Source organism: Amborella trichopoda, chromosome 6 (assembly GCF_054954075.1).
Source record: "Amborella trichopoda isolate Santa Cruz 75 chromosome 6, AtrichopodaSantaCruz75HAP2 v2.0, whole genome shotgun sequence".
Lineage (NCBI taxonomy): Eukaryota > Viridiplantae > Streptophyta > Magnoliopsida > Amborellales > Amborellaceae > Amborella > Amborella trichopoda.
In genome coordinates this window covers 53,217,483-53,235,345 of record NC_142341.1, presented here as the reverse complement: position 1 = coordinate 53,235,345, position 17,863 = coordinate 53,217,483, and the positions used below count along the sequence as shown (strand labels likewise).

The 17,863-nt window shown below is 35.6% G+C and overlaps 1 protein-coding gene across 4 annotated transcripts; it reads right to left on the bottom strand.

Annotated features, from left to right (window-relative positions):
* Positions 1-372: 372 nt before the first annotated feature.
* On the bottom strand, positions 373-7,177 carry INT1 (inositol transporter 1). Of its 4 annotated transcripts, none has more exons than XM_088869424.1 (7): positions 7,006-7,177; positions 6,144-6,424; positions 3,882-3,952; positions 3,132-3,467; positions 2,134-2,241; positions 1,653-1,838; positions 373-1,422 (listed from the first exon to the last, which is right to left on the bottom strand). In XM_088869424.1, exons 2-7 carry the CDS (start codon positions 6,283-6,285, stop codon positions 739-741), a joined length of 1,527 nt encoding a protein of 508 aa, XP_088725550.1. In that variant the 5' UTR covers positions 6,286-6,424; positions 7,006-7,177; the 3' UTR covers positions 373-738. The 4 variants fall into 4 exon arrangements, with proteins under 4 accessions (XP_088725550.1, XP_006858666.1, XP_020531910.1 ...); XM_006858604.4 differs by having other exon boundaries at positions 6,891-7,012; XM_020676251.2 differs by lacking the exons at positions 6,144-6,424; positions 7,006-7,177 and adding an exon at positions 4,952-5,162.
* Between the last annotated feature and the right edge of the window lie 10,686 nt (positions 7,178-17,863).

The following is a 17,863-nucleotide window of genomic DNA, read 5'->3' as shown; positions in this document are numbered from 1 at the left end:
GAAAGAATAGCAGGTACAATGGTGGCCACACAAGTGGGGGAGAGTAGGATTGTTACCCAGCATCAACAATTGAGAAAAAAAGTGTCGAGAGAGAACACATCGGGCTCGGTCGTAGTGGTAGCACCTCATACCTAATTACCACGTTGTGGTTTCTAATCCTACTATAACAAGACCCACCTAACGCCTTCAATAAAGCTAACTCCCTAATCTATTTGAAAAAAAAAAAAGAGTAGGGACCTGTCTTCCCCACTGCCACAAAATACTAAATTACCCAAAAAAAAAATGCACTGAATTAACAAAAAAAAGGGGTAAGGACCTGTCTTCTCCACTGAATTAACCAAAATAAAAAATAAAAAAGTTTAGGGACCTGTCTTTACCCAAATACACTGAATTACACATCCCCGTTCATACAACACCAACCAAAAGACATCCACTGATTCTACTCCCCACCTCTTTTTTTTAGGGGAGTGTTGGGGGTGGGGATCACATGCATGGCCACATGCATAAAACACCACCAAAGCACTTTTGCACAGATTCCACCCCTCCAAATCAACGACATAGAGAGAGATTGAGTACATTTAGAAAGAAAGAAAAAGAGATCATTGAGTACATTCAGAAAGAAAGAAAAAGAGATCATGTGCATGGCCCGATGCATAAAACACCATCCAAAGCACGTTTGCACAGATTTCACTCTCCAAATCAAGAGAGAGAGTGAGAGATAAGCACACAAATACCACATTAAGGCTCCACGGAGGTATCATCGAGCAACCGTTGCTGCTGCTGCCCCCACCTCTGCCCCGCAGCCCGCTCTTTCCAGAGCATCTCGACCTCCTCAAAGCTCAGGCCCTTTGTCTCCGGCACGTACACCCATACAAATACAAGTGCTGCCACAGCCACTGCTGCAAACATCAGGAATGTCGCAGGTGTCCCCACCGCATCCACCAGCGACAGGAATGTTTGCGCAACAATCAAATTTGAAATCCAATTCACTGTTGCTGAGAAACCTCCGCAAACTCCTCTGTAACCCGAAGGGTAAATCTCGGAATTTATGGCCCAAGGGACAGGACCCATCCCTGGAGAGAAGAACAGAATGTAGAGAGCTAAACCTATCACTGCAAACCAACCGGCACTGGCTGAACAAGAGCCAAAATAGAGGGAATTTGCACATTGGTGTGAAGATAGATAGAAGGCTGAGGAGAGGAGAGAGAGAGAGAGGAGGACACCAGTAAGGCTGGTCATGGCAAGGGGGCGGCGACCAATGCGGTCAATGAGGAAGATGCCAACGACAGTGCCAGCAGCATTCATGGCGGCGACGATGAGAGAGAGGAGGAGTGCGAGGCGGTTGGATGAGAAGCCGGCCATCTGCACAATCGTGGGGCTGTAGTACATCACAGTGTTGATTCCTGTGAACTGCTGGAATGCCTGCAAGTGAGTAAGGATGAGCTCTCAGAGTTAATGGACTCTCTCTCTCTCTCTCTTTCTCTCTCTCTCTTTCTCTCTCTCTCTCTCTCTCTCTGCTTACTACTGCAATCATCTGTGATTGTGCTTGCTATCCCTTGTGATATGGTGCTTTACAACTATTACCTCTCTCTCTCTCTCTCTCTCTCTCTCTCTACTAGTGCCTTTGCATGTGCATGTGTGTGTGGGGATACCTGAAGTCCTGCTCCAGCAAACAGAGCAAGCCGGATTTCCTTGGACTTGAAAGCATTGATGTAGCTGACAGCTTTCTCCTGTTTAAGCTCTTCCTCTGCAGCATCCGAAAGCCGGTCAATCTCATACTTCAATCGTTCGGGCTCATATATCTTTTCAAGCACTTCAATAGCTTTAACCTTTTGATCCTGCATAACCAGATATCCTATAGCATCAAGAAAAGCTACCAATTTCTGAAGTATACTGAAATGCCTCAGGTCACAAAAGATACTCTTGACCTGTTTTGGGTTTTGAAACAAAAGGCAAAAGATTATAGTAAAATGACAGAGGATTTGACACCCCGGAGAGAGAGAGCTCTGTAAGTTTGTAGAAAAATGTTGTATGGAAACAAATGCATGATAAAAAATGGATGCATGGTTGAGATCATTCAGACTTCAAAGCATTTACATGCAGAGAGATGCATTGGCGTTCTCCTTTTTCTACCTTGAGATAAAGCCAGCGAGGAGACTCGGGCAAGAATAGCATCATGAAAAATTGCACCACAGCAGGGACGCCAGAAACCCCAAGCATCCAGCGCCACGTTCCCGGTACCTGTTCATTCACAATTCACAGAAAATCATAAAAATAACAGTTTTCTTTTGACCAACAAAATGATAATTTTTTTTTGATAAACAACCAACAAACAAAATGATAATTAGCAATACAGCAACCGAATTTACAACATACTGAAGGCTTTCCGCCCCTGAAAGAAAAAGATATGCATAGTTCTTGTTATGTATGGTCATTAGAGCAAGAAAGGTTAGCATTACATGCAAAACATGACATGGATTGGGCCCCTTTTTGCAACTTGCGATGCTCAATAAGACAGTAGTTAAATATTATTTGGAAAAAAAATTAAGAGAAGGAGTTGGACATGAAATAAAAAACAAAACAAAGATTAGGCTCTCACACACATATCATAACCACTAAACCAAGAGACTATAATGTAAGTGCATATCTTGTTTTCTGTGTTTGATAATTGGAAAAGTCTAATTACGAAGGTATAATTTCCATAAAAGTATCAAGAGCATGGCATGGAGTCATCACCAAGAGAGGCAGTCATCTACAATTGTACCAGATCAATTGCACATCTCATTGCTAACCAAGTTCATACAAAACAAAGATTAGGCTCTCACACACATATCATAACCACTAAACCAAGAGACGATAACGTACGTGCATATCTTGTTTTCTGTGTTTGATAATTAGAAAAGTCGAATTAAGAAGGTATAATTTCCATAGAAGTATCAAGAGCATGGCATGGAGTCATCACTAAGAGAGGCAGTCATCTACAATTGTACCAGATCAATTGCACATCTCATTGCTAACCAAGTTCATGTCTTATTTTGATCAAGTATTTCAGATCTTACGACTGACGAAATATCTAAGTTATACCATAGACATTATAAGTATCTTCCCTGGAGAGAGGAAATGATACTGACCTGTGTAAAACCGATGTTCACAAGGTAGGAGAGGAACTGGCCCCCTGTGATCATAAGAACATTCATACTTACGAGCCCTCCCCTTATCTCAGAAGGAGAAGCCTCTGCAATATATACAGGGGCAGTAACAGATGCTACTCCCACACCCAAACCAACCAAAAGCCTCCCAAGTATGAGCACGTAAGGATCAGGAGCAGCCGCCATGCAGATTGATCCGATGGCGAATATTACATCGGCCAAAAGGGTTGCTTTCTTACGCCCATATGTATCATTGATCCAACCCCCTAAAGCTGATCCAATAATAGCACCCACCAATGCCATGCTCACTATGGTTTCCTGAAAAAACAATTCTTCATAGACAATTTACCATTCACTGATATCAAGACATACATCAATTACAAGAAAAACAAAAAAAAAAAAAAAGAAACTAAGACCTGATGGGACCAGCATTGAATCACCAAGTGCTTTGGTTAGTTCAGTCCAAACCAAAAATTAGGGTTTACCGGAAACAGGTCAAAACTAATGCTTGACCAGTTTTCTGATTAGATCGACTAGTTTTGATTGGTTGGACCAAACCAAGGTAGGGCAATACTTTTTAAAATATATATTAGCTCAGTGGTCAGCCGGTCACTGCTGTAAACAGTTGGGTTATGCCATAGTTTCTTTAATAATTCTGATAAACAATGAGATACGCAATAGCAGGACAAAAGTATAACCCCTCACAGGAAGAGTGGCTTCCATAATTCTTACCTGTAAAAAACTGCTCTTATCCACAGCCTGAAAATCATCACGAATATACAGAAGGGCACCTGATATAACACCTGAAAAAGTAGCAGCCCGTCTTTATTTTGACCAATTGCAATCCTTGACATAGAATATATGCATAAAGACAACCATGATGCAGGGTGATCTTACACCTAATACTGCCCCTCATGCAGTGAAAGTACGAAGTGTACAGAACAAACGACTAAAGAAAACTATAAAACCATTATAGTTTGTTCATGTAGATTATGGGTGTCATTACAAGAGTTTTCCAAGAGTGACTCATAATCATACAGTGCCGGCTTTGATCCCTTCGAAGAAATTTTTTTAAAGCTCGTTCATATTCTCCACATGACCAAAGAAAAGGATATAAAATCGGCAAATAAATGCATATGTAGGACACTAGAGATCCATTGATTCCCAAATGCATCCTCCACATAAAAAGAGGCAGCATGTTCAATCTCTCTTTGATTTACAACATATGAGTACTCCTTCCCTCACGTATAACACGCTTTTTCTAACTATTACTGGATTACACTCCATTCTACATGATTATGGAATTGTAAAAATGATCAAACAGCCACTACGAAACATGTTAAAAAGACTCGGGGGAATGAAGAAATGGCTAAGGTTCCCCTAATGAATGTAAAAATGTGTACATCTCTAACACTAGAATGCCCAAGCCCTTTGTCTCTCGAAACTTATGTGAGAGGAGAAAAAACTATCTCAGGAGTTAAACTTAAAACCTTCATGGAAAAGCATGTTGCCTACTCACGCCTATTCATAAGAGTGAATAGAAGAAAGAATAATGCCTGCCGTAATGAATTTCTCCAGAAGTAATGAAATGACAATCTCTTTTTATGAAACAGTAGTAGAACAGAAGTATCGCACTCACACAGTAGAGAAGAGGAGGTTCTAATAGATGAATATTCAAGTCATACAAAGTAGCATGAACCATAAATCCATAAATACATTGTGGAGAGATCTAAGTAATGGAATGCTGAGAAGACACAAAAGGGAGAATAAGAAAGTTTTAACCAGCTACATGGAGCCCATACCAGTTGATACAATTCGCTTCCATTTCTGATAATCAAGGGGAGAAGATCAAAGCCTCTCCCTGGCTTACTTGTGAAGAATTAGCATGGACCAATAAAACAGACACCCAAAAAAAGAAAGTGATAAACATTCACCATGATATTCAATAACTAAGGAAGAAGAAATAAGAGACGCATTACAATAATTAAGTGCAGATGCTGAACTTGCACAGAGCTTCTAATGTGAACTCTATGATTCAAATTGCATGAATCATGCAAAACCCACTATGAAGGAGCCATATATATATGAGAGAGAGTTCCATTAACTAGTTGATCCCTTTCTAAAATACAAAGTAAAGAAAAAAATCTATTACTGTGCTAGCACTGAACCAGGCCCTGAATAAATTCAGAACTTGCATAATGTGAATTACAGACCTATGGATACCTTTATGAAAGGGGTTGGGGTTGTAGTGGTAGCATCCCCACACCCAATTACCACATCGTGGTATCCATTCCTACCGCTGATACCCCCCATTAACACCTTCAAGATGTAACTCCCAATCTATTGAAAAAACGGGCAGGGCCTGTCTTTCCCCAAGGAATTACCCAAAAAAAAAGACCTGTGGATACCTTTTTGAAAGACAAGAAAAAAGCCGTTTCATCAATGAATCCACATCAAGCAACACAAAAAAGAAGAAGGGGTGAACCCAAATCAAGGAACAACTCAACCATATAAATTTTACAACATTACACCATGAAATTTAGAATGAGAGCAAATTTGATCCACTTGAATTTCTCACTCATAGATAAATAACTGTAGGACATATGACCCAATTCGCTTACTCATAAATCAACAACACTAGGAGATATGACCCAATTCAATTATCCACTCCTAAATCAAAAACACTAGGACATATGACCCAATTCAATTACTCACTCAAGAATCAATAACAATAGGGAACATAATCAATTCCCCAAGAAGCCTTAAAATAGTTACAACATGATGCAAAAATATCAATTAAGTACAACAGCTGATCAAAACAGTTACCAAATCCTCCTTCCTCAAACCTTTAATTTTTGCACAAATAGTTTCTAGACTTAAAAGTTAGAAAAGTAAAGAATGAACCTCTTATGCGAGAGGAATACCCAAAAGAAATTGGGGTTCAAATTTTGCACTCCATGGACTTCATAAATTAAACTGTGATGGAGAAAATACCTGTATCATAGCCAAACAACAATCCACCAATACCAGCAATCACTGTAAGACCCAAAACATACCCATTGCTGAAATATGTGACCTTTTGCCTCGAGACAGGGTCGAGCAGACCGGAACTTCCAGGTAAAGAAACTATCGTCATTTTGAATAAGGATTGATCTCACCCCAACAATTGATCAGCACAAAAACACTAAAGAATACTCTTTTCTTGATAAGAAGCTCTTGGGAAAAGCTTAATCAAAATACTCTATCTGTTATTTCTCCCTCTGCTTACTTTCTTCCTGTTGAGGGTAATCAGAATCCACTGATATGGTTCAAATTCAGCTCAAATAATATTTTCATGCGAAGAAAAAAAAACCCAAATACTTTTTTAATTGTAGAATAAAACCCACTAGTTAGTCCTAATTTCAGATGATAAAACCGACCCTGAAATGGAAAAACGAAAACGCGGCCAATTGATTCGAAGTTATAGAACCCAAAACACCAAAAAAAACCTTCAAAATGTGAAGCCCATCAAAACTCAGATTTCCATTTCAACTGCTCTCAAAAGAAAATACGGAAAAAATGGGAATTCTTTGTTGGGTTTCTTCAAGGATAAATAAAAAGGCACGCACAACAATACTTTTGGGGGATTCTTAGAAAATAGTTCCACCAAAAAATTGCAGAGCTTGATAAATGGTTGGTGAAATTCAGAAAAAAAAAAAAAAGAAACAAAAAATTTTCAGTTTTAATTTTTCCTTTTCTTACTGTAAATTGCAAAGGAAGATTAGAGAGAATAACGCCAATAAAAATGGAGAGAAGGAAGATGGACTTTATGAGGAGAAGACCAAAAACCAGTGAACTTTGAAAATGACGAAAATACCCCTATAGTTGGGGTCCTCTTGTCTGTAAACTTGTAATTCGTTTTAAGAAAACACGAAAATGTCCGGGCAAGTGGCCCCCCTCTCATCCACAACCTGCGCACGTCACGTAAAATGACGAAAATGCCACTTTAGTTGCTCCCCCTGAAATTCATCGAAGGATTACATTTCTGCAAGTCCAAGGCTTTATGAAACAAAATAAATCCTCACCTGAAGTCCTCGTTCGAAAATATTTTTTTTTACAAGGGAATCTCCATCATGGCTCCGTAATCAATTTTCAACATGGACAATAAAATTTAAAATTCAAAAAATAGTACATATCTTATGGATCTTTAAACACATATTTTTTTAGATAAAATAGATGGTCACGATCAGTACACATTATTTTTGGAGCTTGAAATTCTAATTTTTTCACAACTATGATATTCAATGCTTAAACTGCAATAATCGATCACTTACGAGGTGAGCCTTTATTTATTTTGATAGGATTGCAGCCCTATCAAACTATTTTCTTTTTCAAAATGGGTTATTTAATATTTTATATTCTTTATTTAAGCTCATGATTTATGAGCTTAAATTAGTGTTTTAAAACCCAGACCGGCCAAGTGAAATTGTCATCTAAGAAATCGGTTTGTTGATATGGATCAGCAATTTGATCCACTCTTCTAGGTGAGAATTTGTCAATAGATAATAATAATAATAAAATAAAATAAAACATGTTACTTGGCCAATTCTGAAAGAACCAACCCGATTGCCTATCGTGCATGGAACTGGGTTGGTTCCCATCAATTCCTGAGAATTTCAATTTAGATCGGCATTCTTTTTTGTTTAAATAGTTAAAAAAAATCTAAATATTAAATACTTTATCTTTTACATTATTATTGTTTAAAATTTTCAAACATTATAAAAATAACAAATATACCCACACACGGCAAGAGGCCAAACATATTGGTGATTTTATGAGATTGATTAATGCCAAAATGTCACACCAACTACCAATGAAAACAGAAAAGTCCCACCAAATAAATCTGTTGTGATACTTGTTAAGCTCTGAATAGTATATGCCTTGGTTCCCTCTCCATCTTTGGACTCTTATAAGTAGCAAATGTTCTCTCTCTCCCACACTCTTATCCCCTTTTATTCATACAATACTTATTTTTATTTATTAGGTTTTTATGGGAATATATATGCACAATTTACCTTTAATACAAGGTGGTCACAATTCATCTTGACTATTAGATGTGAAATTGGGAGATTTTATTTATTCCATTAACTAAGCTCAAAGTTTTACTGAATTTTTTTTTAATTTTGTGAAATACTAAAGCTATCATATTTCATAACGGATGGTTATAAATAATTGTGACCTCCTTGTATCAAAGCTAAATGGTTTCATTATAAACAAACCCCGCATATAATACTTCTTCTTGGACCCTCACAGTCTTCCTACATATTTTTTAATGGGATTTATTTTATTTTGTAGTTCAGTTCTCTTCGGGCTCTTACAAGTGACAAAAGCTCTCTCTTAATTCTCTACCTTATCTTCTTTTTCATTTCAGGCCATAAAGAATATGAGCATCTAATGAAAAAATTATAAAATATAAAATATATAAAATTTTCATAAACAAATTTTCATAAACACCACTAATTATAAGATATTTTTGCCTATATTTCTCTATTTATAAGAGATTTTTTAGTCCTCTAATGGATAAGATAGAGACTATCGAAAGGCAAAAGAAGTTCATGTTTTTCCAACCACTCTTCACTTGAAAACAAAAGTGTAACATTCAATAATAAAAGTGTGCGTGGTGTGGCACGTGTCAATCAGGGTGTGGTGGACTTCAGCATGGGTCCAACTTGCGGCTGCGATTTGTTTAGGCTGGAAAAAAGTGCATCGTGAAAAAGTGACAATAGTCACTATTTTATTTAATAATAGGGCCACGTGCTTATATTATTCTATAAATCATGCGTTTAAAATACCTTTTTTTGTAAAATAGCCCAAAATACCCTTCAATGTGAACCCTTGCGGTACCAAACCAAGGCAATATGACCCCAAAAATAACAAGGTAAAGGTCGGCCAGTGAGACGATGGGGGATAAGCTACATTGTCGAGAGATAAACAACTTGAATTACCAATTAAGGCCCCTAAATGACAATTCAATGATAATGGAGTTAAAGGTGCGGCGACAATAGGAGATTTGCCTAGACGCAGTTATCTTTTAAAAAGTACGTAATAACTTACTGATTGAGCGCTATTACACCTAAGATGAACAAGGCTAAGTTATATGCCGAAGCTGCGGGATGCAAAAATGCATCGATAGAGGCTTGATGGCTTTCTTTTTGTTGTTTAAAATTATCAAAATATCTATAGAAGATACAGTATTTATCACTTTATGTATATTGTTGATTCAATTTTAAAATACCCATAAAACACGTGTGAACATGAGTTTGAGTAGTTATAAATGTGTAAAATGATAATAGCGTAAATCTCATGAGTATTTTGGTTATTTTCTATTGCATTGCAGCAAAATCTATCATTAATGGATAAATTTGTATAAGGTATCAACCTTATATTACTAAAGTAGGTCGCAACTAAAAAACCCATGGAAAAAGGTTCCTCTAATGCTGAAAAACTAAATTAATTATCTTGATGTTGAGATATATGGATATGAAAAAAAAATAATATTTCAAATCTTGAAAACTAATGCATATTGTGACGCATCATCTGGACCATCTATTTTCTAAATTTTCAATTGTTAATAGATATGTTCAATTTTTACTATTATTGTAGCTTTAAATTTATTAATCAAGACTGAATAATATATTTTCATGCCATGGCAATGCTCTTTGGCACCAAAATTGTATCTTTGACCATAGTTTTGAGGTGCGACCTACTTTAATTGCGATGCCTTAAACGAACCCCACCCATCATCAATGCATCTAAGTTATGAACTATTTAATCTTTTACTCATTTTTAATCATTGCAACTTCGGGACATGGGTATTTTGATGAGTTTTTCATAAATAAAATGCAAACAGATAAATGTTGAATAGTACATCTTTTGAATTTGTCTCGATAAAATTCCCCAAATAATTGTTTTTATAAATTCAAGGGATGAACTATTTAATAAATTCCATTGTGGGTAAAGTAAATATTTATATAAGGTGTCAACCAATATACTACATGTATAAAACGAAAAGCCCAACAAAACAAATTGCTCATATATTGTAAAATCTTCTAACTTATCATTTTGATCTCGAGATATATGAAGAAGGGAAAAAAAACTTATTTCACGTCATGAAAATAGTGCATCTTGTAGTGCATTATCTAGACCATCTATTTTCAAGATATTATAATGTGGGGCAAGCTTTTTATGCTTCCCCTTCAGCATAGAAATTCTATCCTCCCCTTTATCTAACTGTCCATTCGAAATGCAGGGTTGAGATTGCCCCAATCACAATGTCATATCTCTACACTATTTTATTTTTATTTTTTATTTTTATAAACGATTTTGATACTAAATTTTGTATGTCCATTCCTCTATTAAACTCGCACTAGGGAAAAATATAAAAATATATATTTTCAATAAAATAAAATGACTAAAATACTCCTAAAAGTTTCAAATAGTATTTTGGTCATTATATTTTATCGAAAATTTATTTTTAATATTTTTTATAGGTGCACTCCAATGAGAAGATGGCACACACCAAATTTCATATTCATACAATTTGTATAAAAAATTAAAAATAAAATACTTTAAAACGTCGGATCTAAGATCAAACGGTGAGTGGCTCTCTTGATCAAAATTAGACGGCTGGATGGTAGGGAGAGAATAGAACTTCTATGCTGTATTCTATGTTGTAAACAAAGCATAAAAACATTTCCCTATAATGTTTATATATCTACACCATCTTTCATCACAAAATTTTCCAGCACCAAAACTACATCTTTTAGCATAATTTAGAGGGGCGCATCACTTGGATGTATTGAATTTCACAACTCATACAAAACACTAGGGGTGGCGATGGGTGTATTGAATTTCACAACTCATACAAAACACTAGGGGTGGCGATGGGTCATGTACGGGTTGGGTCTGGCCGGACCCAGACCCGGACTTGAAAAAAAGTATGGGACCCGGACTCAACCAGATCCAAAGTTATCGGACCCGGATCCCAACCAAAAATTAAAAATCAAAATCAAAAATAAAAAAATAATATATATATATATATATATATATATATATTCATATGTTATTAAATGTATACATTATTATTTAAAGGATGTGGTTTCTATAATATTGCAACCTTAAACAATCCAATTAACGCGCACCTCCAAAATTTATCATAGCAAGTAATTTTGGCGTAAAACATTATTAGGATTATCTTAAAATCTATTTGCATATCTAGTTATAAAATTTGAAACTCTAAAAATGGTTAAAATCAAGTAGATCTATAAACATATCAAAGTCTTGAAAATAAATGGTATATATAATGTGTTGTAAGATGTACTATTTTTGGGACAAAATCTTTTTTCTTTTTAATATCCATACATCTCGACGTCGAGATGATCAATCAGAGGGTTTTTCAACATTAAAACAACCACTTTCGACGGATTTTTTTAGGTTCATCTTTAATTCTACATTTTAAGGTTGCAACCTTGTATAAATTTTTTTTTATTTAAATATTATAACTAAAAATGCATAGTTACATTTATTTAAATATCATTAAAATATTATATATTAAATATTGTTTATATCATAATACTATTCAAGTCCCACTTCTTCCATGGAAAATGGGAAATGTCCGAGGCAGAGACAACTAAATACATAGAGCCTCATGATAGTCCTTATCTATGTGTACCGGTCCCACCTTGTCACACATAATTCCCTTTTGGCAAGATAGAACCTCCATCTTTTGTTTTAGGAAAAAATTTATATAAGGATGCTACCTTATAATGTAAAACTACAAATGCCTCTCAAAAATCCATCGGAAAAGGTAGTATTAATGTTGAAAAACCCTTTGATCGATCATCTCGACATTGAGATGTATGACTATAAAAAAAATAAAAAAAATTAAGTCTTGAAAATAGTGCATTTTACAACATATTATCTACACCGTCCATTTTCAAGATTTTCATATGTCTACTTGATTTTAACCATTTTTTAAATTTAAAATTTTATAATTAGATATAAAAATAGATTTTGAGATAATCTTAAGAACATTTTACATCAAAATTATATATGATAATAAAATTTGAAAGTGCACCTTACCTCTACACATACGGATGCATCCGTATGCAAACTGCACCCTTTGTTTTTATGGCTGTGGGCCATAAATGCGGTAAAGAAGGCGAAGCCCTAGCATGCGTGCACTCCTCCAGCAGAACGAGATCAAACTGAATTAATGTGGATGGAAATGGCATGGATCCGAACGAACTGGAAAAGCAGCAAAGTTGAGCCACTGGCGGGATTGGCTTCCCTTTCACTCGACATGGCTTACAAACACGACCCCGCATAAATCACACGAATTGGCCCAAGATATATTCTAATTGTTGGGGACCCGGAGCCTCATTTGGAATAGCAGCTGGAAACACTAGAGCTCAGGTCCACGGCACGAGACCGGTCACCTCACCTCGCCGCACAGAATCCTTTGTGATCATCGATTCGAAGGCGGGAACGAACTCGAACTATTAGGTGTTTTAGGGCTGCATTTTCTACCCCACATGCAACTGAACCATTCTATTCGAACGTATCGGCAAGCCTCGGATCTGAGAGAGAATCTGCGCTGTCTAAGTATGCTAACAATACTATGATATATTTGGACCCAGACCCGACCCGTTGGGTCCAATTCTTTGACCCATACCCAGATCCTTGTCGATTCCTACCAATCCTACAAAAACACACCGTTCAATAAATTCGATCATGGGTTTTGTCATCCACCATTCTTGTGGTGCAATGGCGAAGAACCTTTTCTACTTCACAACCAACCTCCCGTGATACCAGGATGTAACACAGTAACAAGGTATTTTCCCAAATGTAAATATGAACTCAGAATTGATCTGTATATGGGCAGATAATACAGAGAGAGAGAGAGGGAGAGGCAAAACAAAATTGAGAGAAAGAGGGAGAGAAGAAAGAGAGGAGTTATGGCACATGAACATACTCATGTATTAGACACATGATTATGTACTTTATAGAAGATAATAAAAAGCAGCGTCTGACTATTCGGGTGAATCGGCTTGGACTAGACCGAGTAACTCAAGCTCGCAGCCCTGGCGAGCTTTAGTATCCCTAAGTCGGATGTCCAACTCGAGGATCTTAAAAAAGTTTCAAAAAATTATAAAGAGTTGGGTGTCCAACTCGAGGATCTTCACTCAATTGAAAAATCCAGGAACCCGCTTAACTGAATCGGTTCCCATGGATTTGGTTATGGACTCGGCAACCTATTGAGTCCGAGTAACTTGGGCGTGTCCGAGTCTCCCTCACTGAGTTTTCTCAAACTGATCTAAATAAAATGAAAGAATTAACACATACAATTTGATATGGGGCCATTCCCCCCAACCTTGCATAACTTAATCAACATTGCATGCATTAATATAAAAACCATATGAAGCATCTTGCTTAAATATGCAATTCCTAGCTCCCAATATTAATAAGCAATTTTACAAGAAAATTAGGAGCACGTTAATGCAATTGCTTGATAGATAACATACTGCTATTTTGAAAGCTTACAAGATGTTTTTATGAACATAAAACATAAGAAAAATGAGAGAACAGTGGGTTTCCTGCATCACACTTGCTTGTACATGCTACACAGGCACAAAAGAATGACCATCTCCGACACATACATACGCACGTGCACACGCGCAGAGAGAGAGAGAGAGAGAGAGAGAGAGAGATTTTCCTGTGATCCTTATACATGCATATCAAGACTCCTAAAAGCACCTACAATAAGAGACATGGTGCATTATTGTGCTCTCCTACCCAACAGTCAATGCTTTACCATGGTTTAGAGTTTTCTGATAAAGAATAACCTCACTCTGTTCAATCTCTTAAAACCTGTGAACCTTAGTGTAGACCATAACCTGAAGGCATCTAGTCATCTGATGTGGTAAAATGAGAATGGGGACCAAGAAAATAAAATGTATTAAGGATTAAACAGTTAAAGAACAAAACCCAAGAGCATAGATCCATTTAGAGGCTCTGGAACTGTGGAAACTGGAAATTGGGAGCTTATCCTTGAGAATGAATCATTCTACAAGCTCACCCCAAATCCATGATGCCAATCTGTGAAATCGGAAAATTTCTGAACTCCATAGGAACATGAATGTTTGCAAATCCCCAGTAGGGAGAGAAAAATCATCAATTCCTTGTCCGATACAAAACTCTGGAATCTGTAGCAGGTAACTTTGGGCAATGTTTGGAAACTCCAGTCAGGCTTCAAACTCTGCCCTGGCCTGAGCTGAGTTACTCGGGCAAAACCGAGTGTGAGTGGACTTGCCCAAGCAATGTACGGAGCAATAAAAGGCCCAAAAAAAAAAAAAAAAGATCGAATAAAATAAAAATATAAAAATAAAATAAACCAAATTATTTACAAAAAAATTAAAACATGGATTTAGGAAAAATCGATTTATATTTGGAGGCATTTCATAAAAAATCCAAAAAAAAGGAGAGAAGTATAAAAATATGGCATAGGACAGGCCAAAAACTTACAAATCACTGTTAACAACATCTAAATTACATATAAAATTTCTATACACTGATTCTACCATTTAATATAACTTTTTATGATTTTTTTTAATCAACTCGAGATCTATTCGAGTACTATGCTCGGCAAGCAGCTCAGTAACATCTGAATTGACTCGGGCAAGATTATAAACACTGATTTTGGAGGTTGAATTGGATAATACAACTTATGATTTTCACTCTGCCCATGACATTCAACAAGTCTGAACAAATCAAAAGTTCCTTTTGTTAACAGGTGTGGCTAAAGGTTTCTGTATCTCTAATTTCAAGCATAATTGAGTTACTGTCCTTATTTAAGCAAAAAAACCAATTGCATTTCCAACAATTGCATAAACTTTTGGCCAAAACTTATCCGAACATTGGCATAGATTCATCAAAATTGGGTGGAAAATTTCATAAAGAGAAAATTCAATGAAAAATCATTCCAAAATTTGCATTATTTAGAACGGAATTTACAAACTTCATTCAAGAATAATGTTTCAATTATTTTATTAAAAGAAAAAACCTTTTTTTAAACAACTTAATGGTCCGAGAAATGATGACGATTCTTAGTGAAAAAGAAATTGCACCTTCATTTGACTTCCATGTATCCAATGTTATTTGAAAAATCCGCTTAAGAAAATGCATGCATCAACAAATTGCACTAAATAAATTTAAAAAACATTTACTGCTTATTGCAATCAAAATCATAAGGTATTTTAATATTGCAAAAACTATATTTTACCTATAAATTGTTATCAATAAGGAAGCAGTCAAGATGAAAGTCCTTCAACATGCAATGGCCTGTTAGTAGTGCAAGCAACATCCATACGAGTGGCTAAAAATTGAATTTTGATGAGAGTCCTTGGAGAACCTTGGGATAGCGATCCTCGAGGCCATAATCGGATATTACAATGAGCTTTGAATACTTTCTTACTTGAGCTCTTAAGGGCATAGCATGACAAGTGAGGCTAAGATGAGTGTTATATTGGGAGATGCCTAAGTTCACATCGCTCAATCTCAATAGAGGGAGATTCTTTAAATGCTGAGCATTTACCAGTACGAACTGAATTCCTTGTAATGGATGAAACTCCATATAATTGGATCCGGGAAATCACTTTTTACATAAAGTCTTATGTGGACTAATATGTCCATTCCTATGTGAACCAATTATTGGTATAGGTTTTTCATATTTTATTATAGTTTTGTACAAGAAGCGAGCTTTAAAAAAATCACTCGCGTTTTAACGAAATTTATTCTCCAAAGTTGTATTGATTGGTTGAAAGGCTTGAAAGAGAATGTTATTATGTGGGATGAGAGGTCAGAGTTATTGTAGCAAACCAAAAAGTTCATTTCACCCATGTCAATAGGGAAGCCACATGGAAGGCAGATATTATAACAAAGAATATATGGCCAAATCAAATTAGTCATCTTAGTTTTCATTGTTTGGACCAGCGTTTTAAAAAACGCCGAGTCGAACCGAACTCGCCCGGTTCGACTCGGAATTCGCGAAAAGGGACCGGATCGGTTGAAAAATCGGAAATCGTCCGGTTCTAGAGAGAACCGGACGATTTCGCACAGTGACTCGCCGATTCACTGTACGAAATCGGCGAGTCTGAACAGTGAATCGGGGAGTCCGCACGGATTTTTATTTATTTATTTATTTATTTATTTATTTTTTATTTTTTGTAATCCATGATAGATTTTTTTGTAATACTTGATCGATTTTTTTGTAATCCATGATCGAATTGTTTTTGTTTTTTTGTAATCCATGATCGAATTTTTTGGTTTTTTGTAACCCATAATAGAATTTTTTGTAATCCATGATCGAAATGTTTGTTTTCTTTTCTTGTAATCCATGATCGCTTTTTTTGTTTTTTTTTTTTTTTTTGTAACCCATGATAGAATTTTTTGTAATCCATGATCGAATGTTTTGTAATACATGATCGAAATGTTTGTTTTTTTTTTGTAATCTATTATCGAAATGTTTGTTTTTTTTTTTGTAATCCATGATTGAATTTTTTGTTTTTTGCTTTTTTTGTAACCCATGATAGAGTTTTTTGTAATCCATGATTGAATTTTTTGTAATCCATGATCGAACTGTTTTTTTCTTTTTTTGTAATCCACGATTGAATTTTTTGTTTTTTTTTGTTTGTTTTTTTTTGTAATCCATGATCGAATTTTATGTAATCCATGATCGAATTTTATGTAATCCATGATCGAATTTTATGTAATCCATGATTGAATTTTTTGAAAATTTGTGATTTTTTTTTTTAATCCATGATCGAATTTTTTTTTGTAATCCATGATAGAATTTTTTGAAAATTTGTGATTTTTTTTTTAATCCATGATCGATTTTTTTGAAAATTTGTTATTTTTTTTTTTTAATCCATATTATTCAAAAAGAAAATGAGAGAGATGATGATTCTGAGGCCACCCTATCCCAGCCATATTATTCACATATCGAGTCCCAACAGCAACAGCGTAGGGATGAGCACGAAATACTGTAAATTAAATGCTGAATGGCGGTTCATGCAGGGAAAGAACATATCAACATTCGCATATTCATTCAAAAACATGAAAATTCTTAATGGAGTACCCTCATTTTTTATTGAATTCCTAAAAAAAATATTTATAATGAATTTTAATAATTTTTTCGAATTTTTTTTAAGCTTTATTCTGACCGATTCACCGGATCGCCGATTCGCCGATCCGGATCGGTTTTTTGGAAGCCCGATCCGGGTCACCGATCCGTTTTTTAAACCATTGGTTTGAACCATTCAAGTATAATGCAAGGAAATGTGGTTTGTGTTAGGCTATACATTAAGTAAATTCATGATATGGCCATGAAAAAGTTTCACAGTTAATAATAATAAAAAAAGTCCCAATTATGTACAATCTATGTATATAGATGTGCATTGATGGATTTAACCATGTGTGAATACATTAAAGACAACACTTGTATCAAACATTTTAGCAACCTAAACACTTTTTGCCAACTTTCCTTTTCAAATATTTCCATAAGAGACTCCTGTGCACCACTTTTATCTGACAAGTGTGCGACATACTGAATGTGAAACTGGAGTCGGCAATTACGATACTCTTATCTACTGTGAAATTGGAGTTGGTAATTACAACAC

Coding starts and splice junctions, on each gene's coding strand:
- INT1 (XM_088869424.1), bottom strand. CDS start 6,285: ATGACGATAGTTTCTTTACCTGGAAGTTCCGGTCTGCTCGACCCTGTC. Junction 3,953..6,143: donor GTTGTTTGGCTATGATACAG/GTATTTTCTCCA, acceptor CTACTTTTTCAG/GTGTTATATCAGGTGCCCTT. Junction 1,839..2,133: donor CTCGCTGGCTTTATCTCAAG/GTAGAAAAAGGA, acceptor CTGGTTATGCAG/GATCAAAAGGTTAAAGCTAT.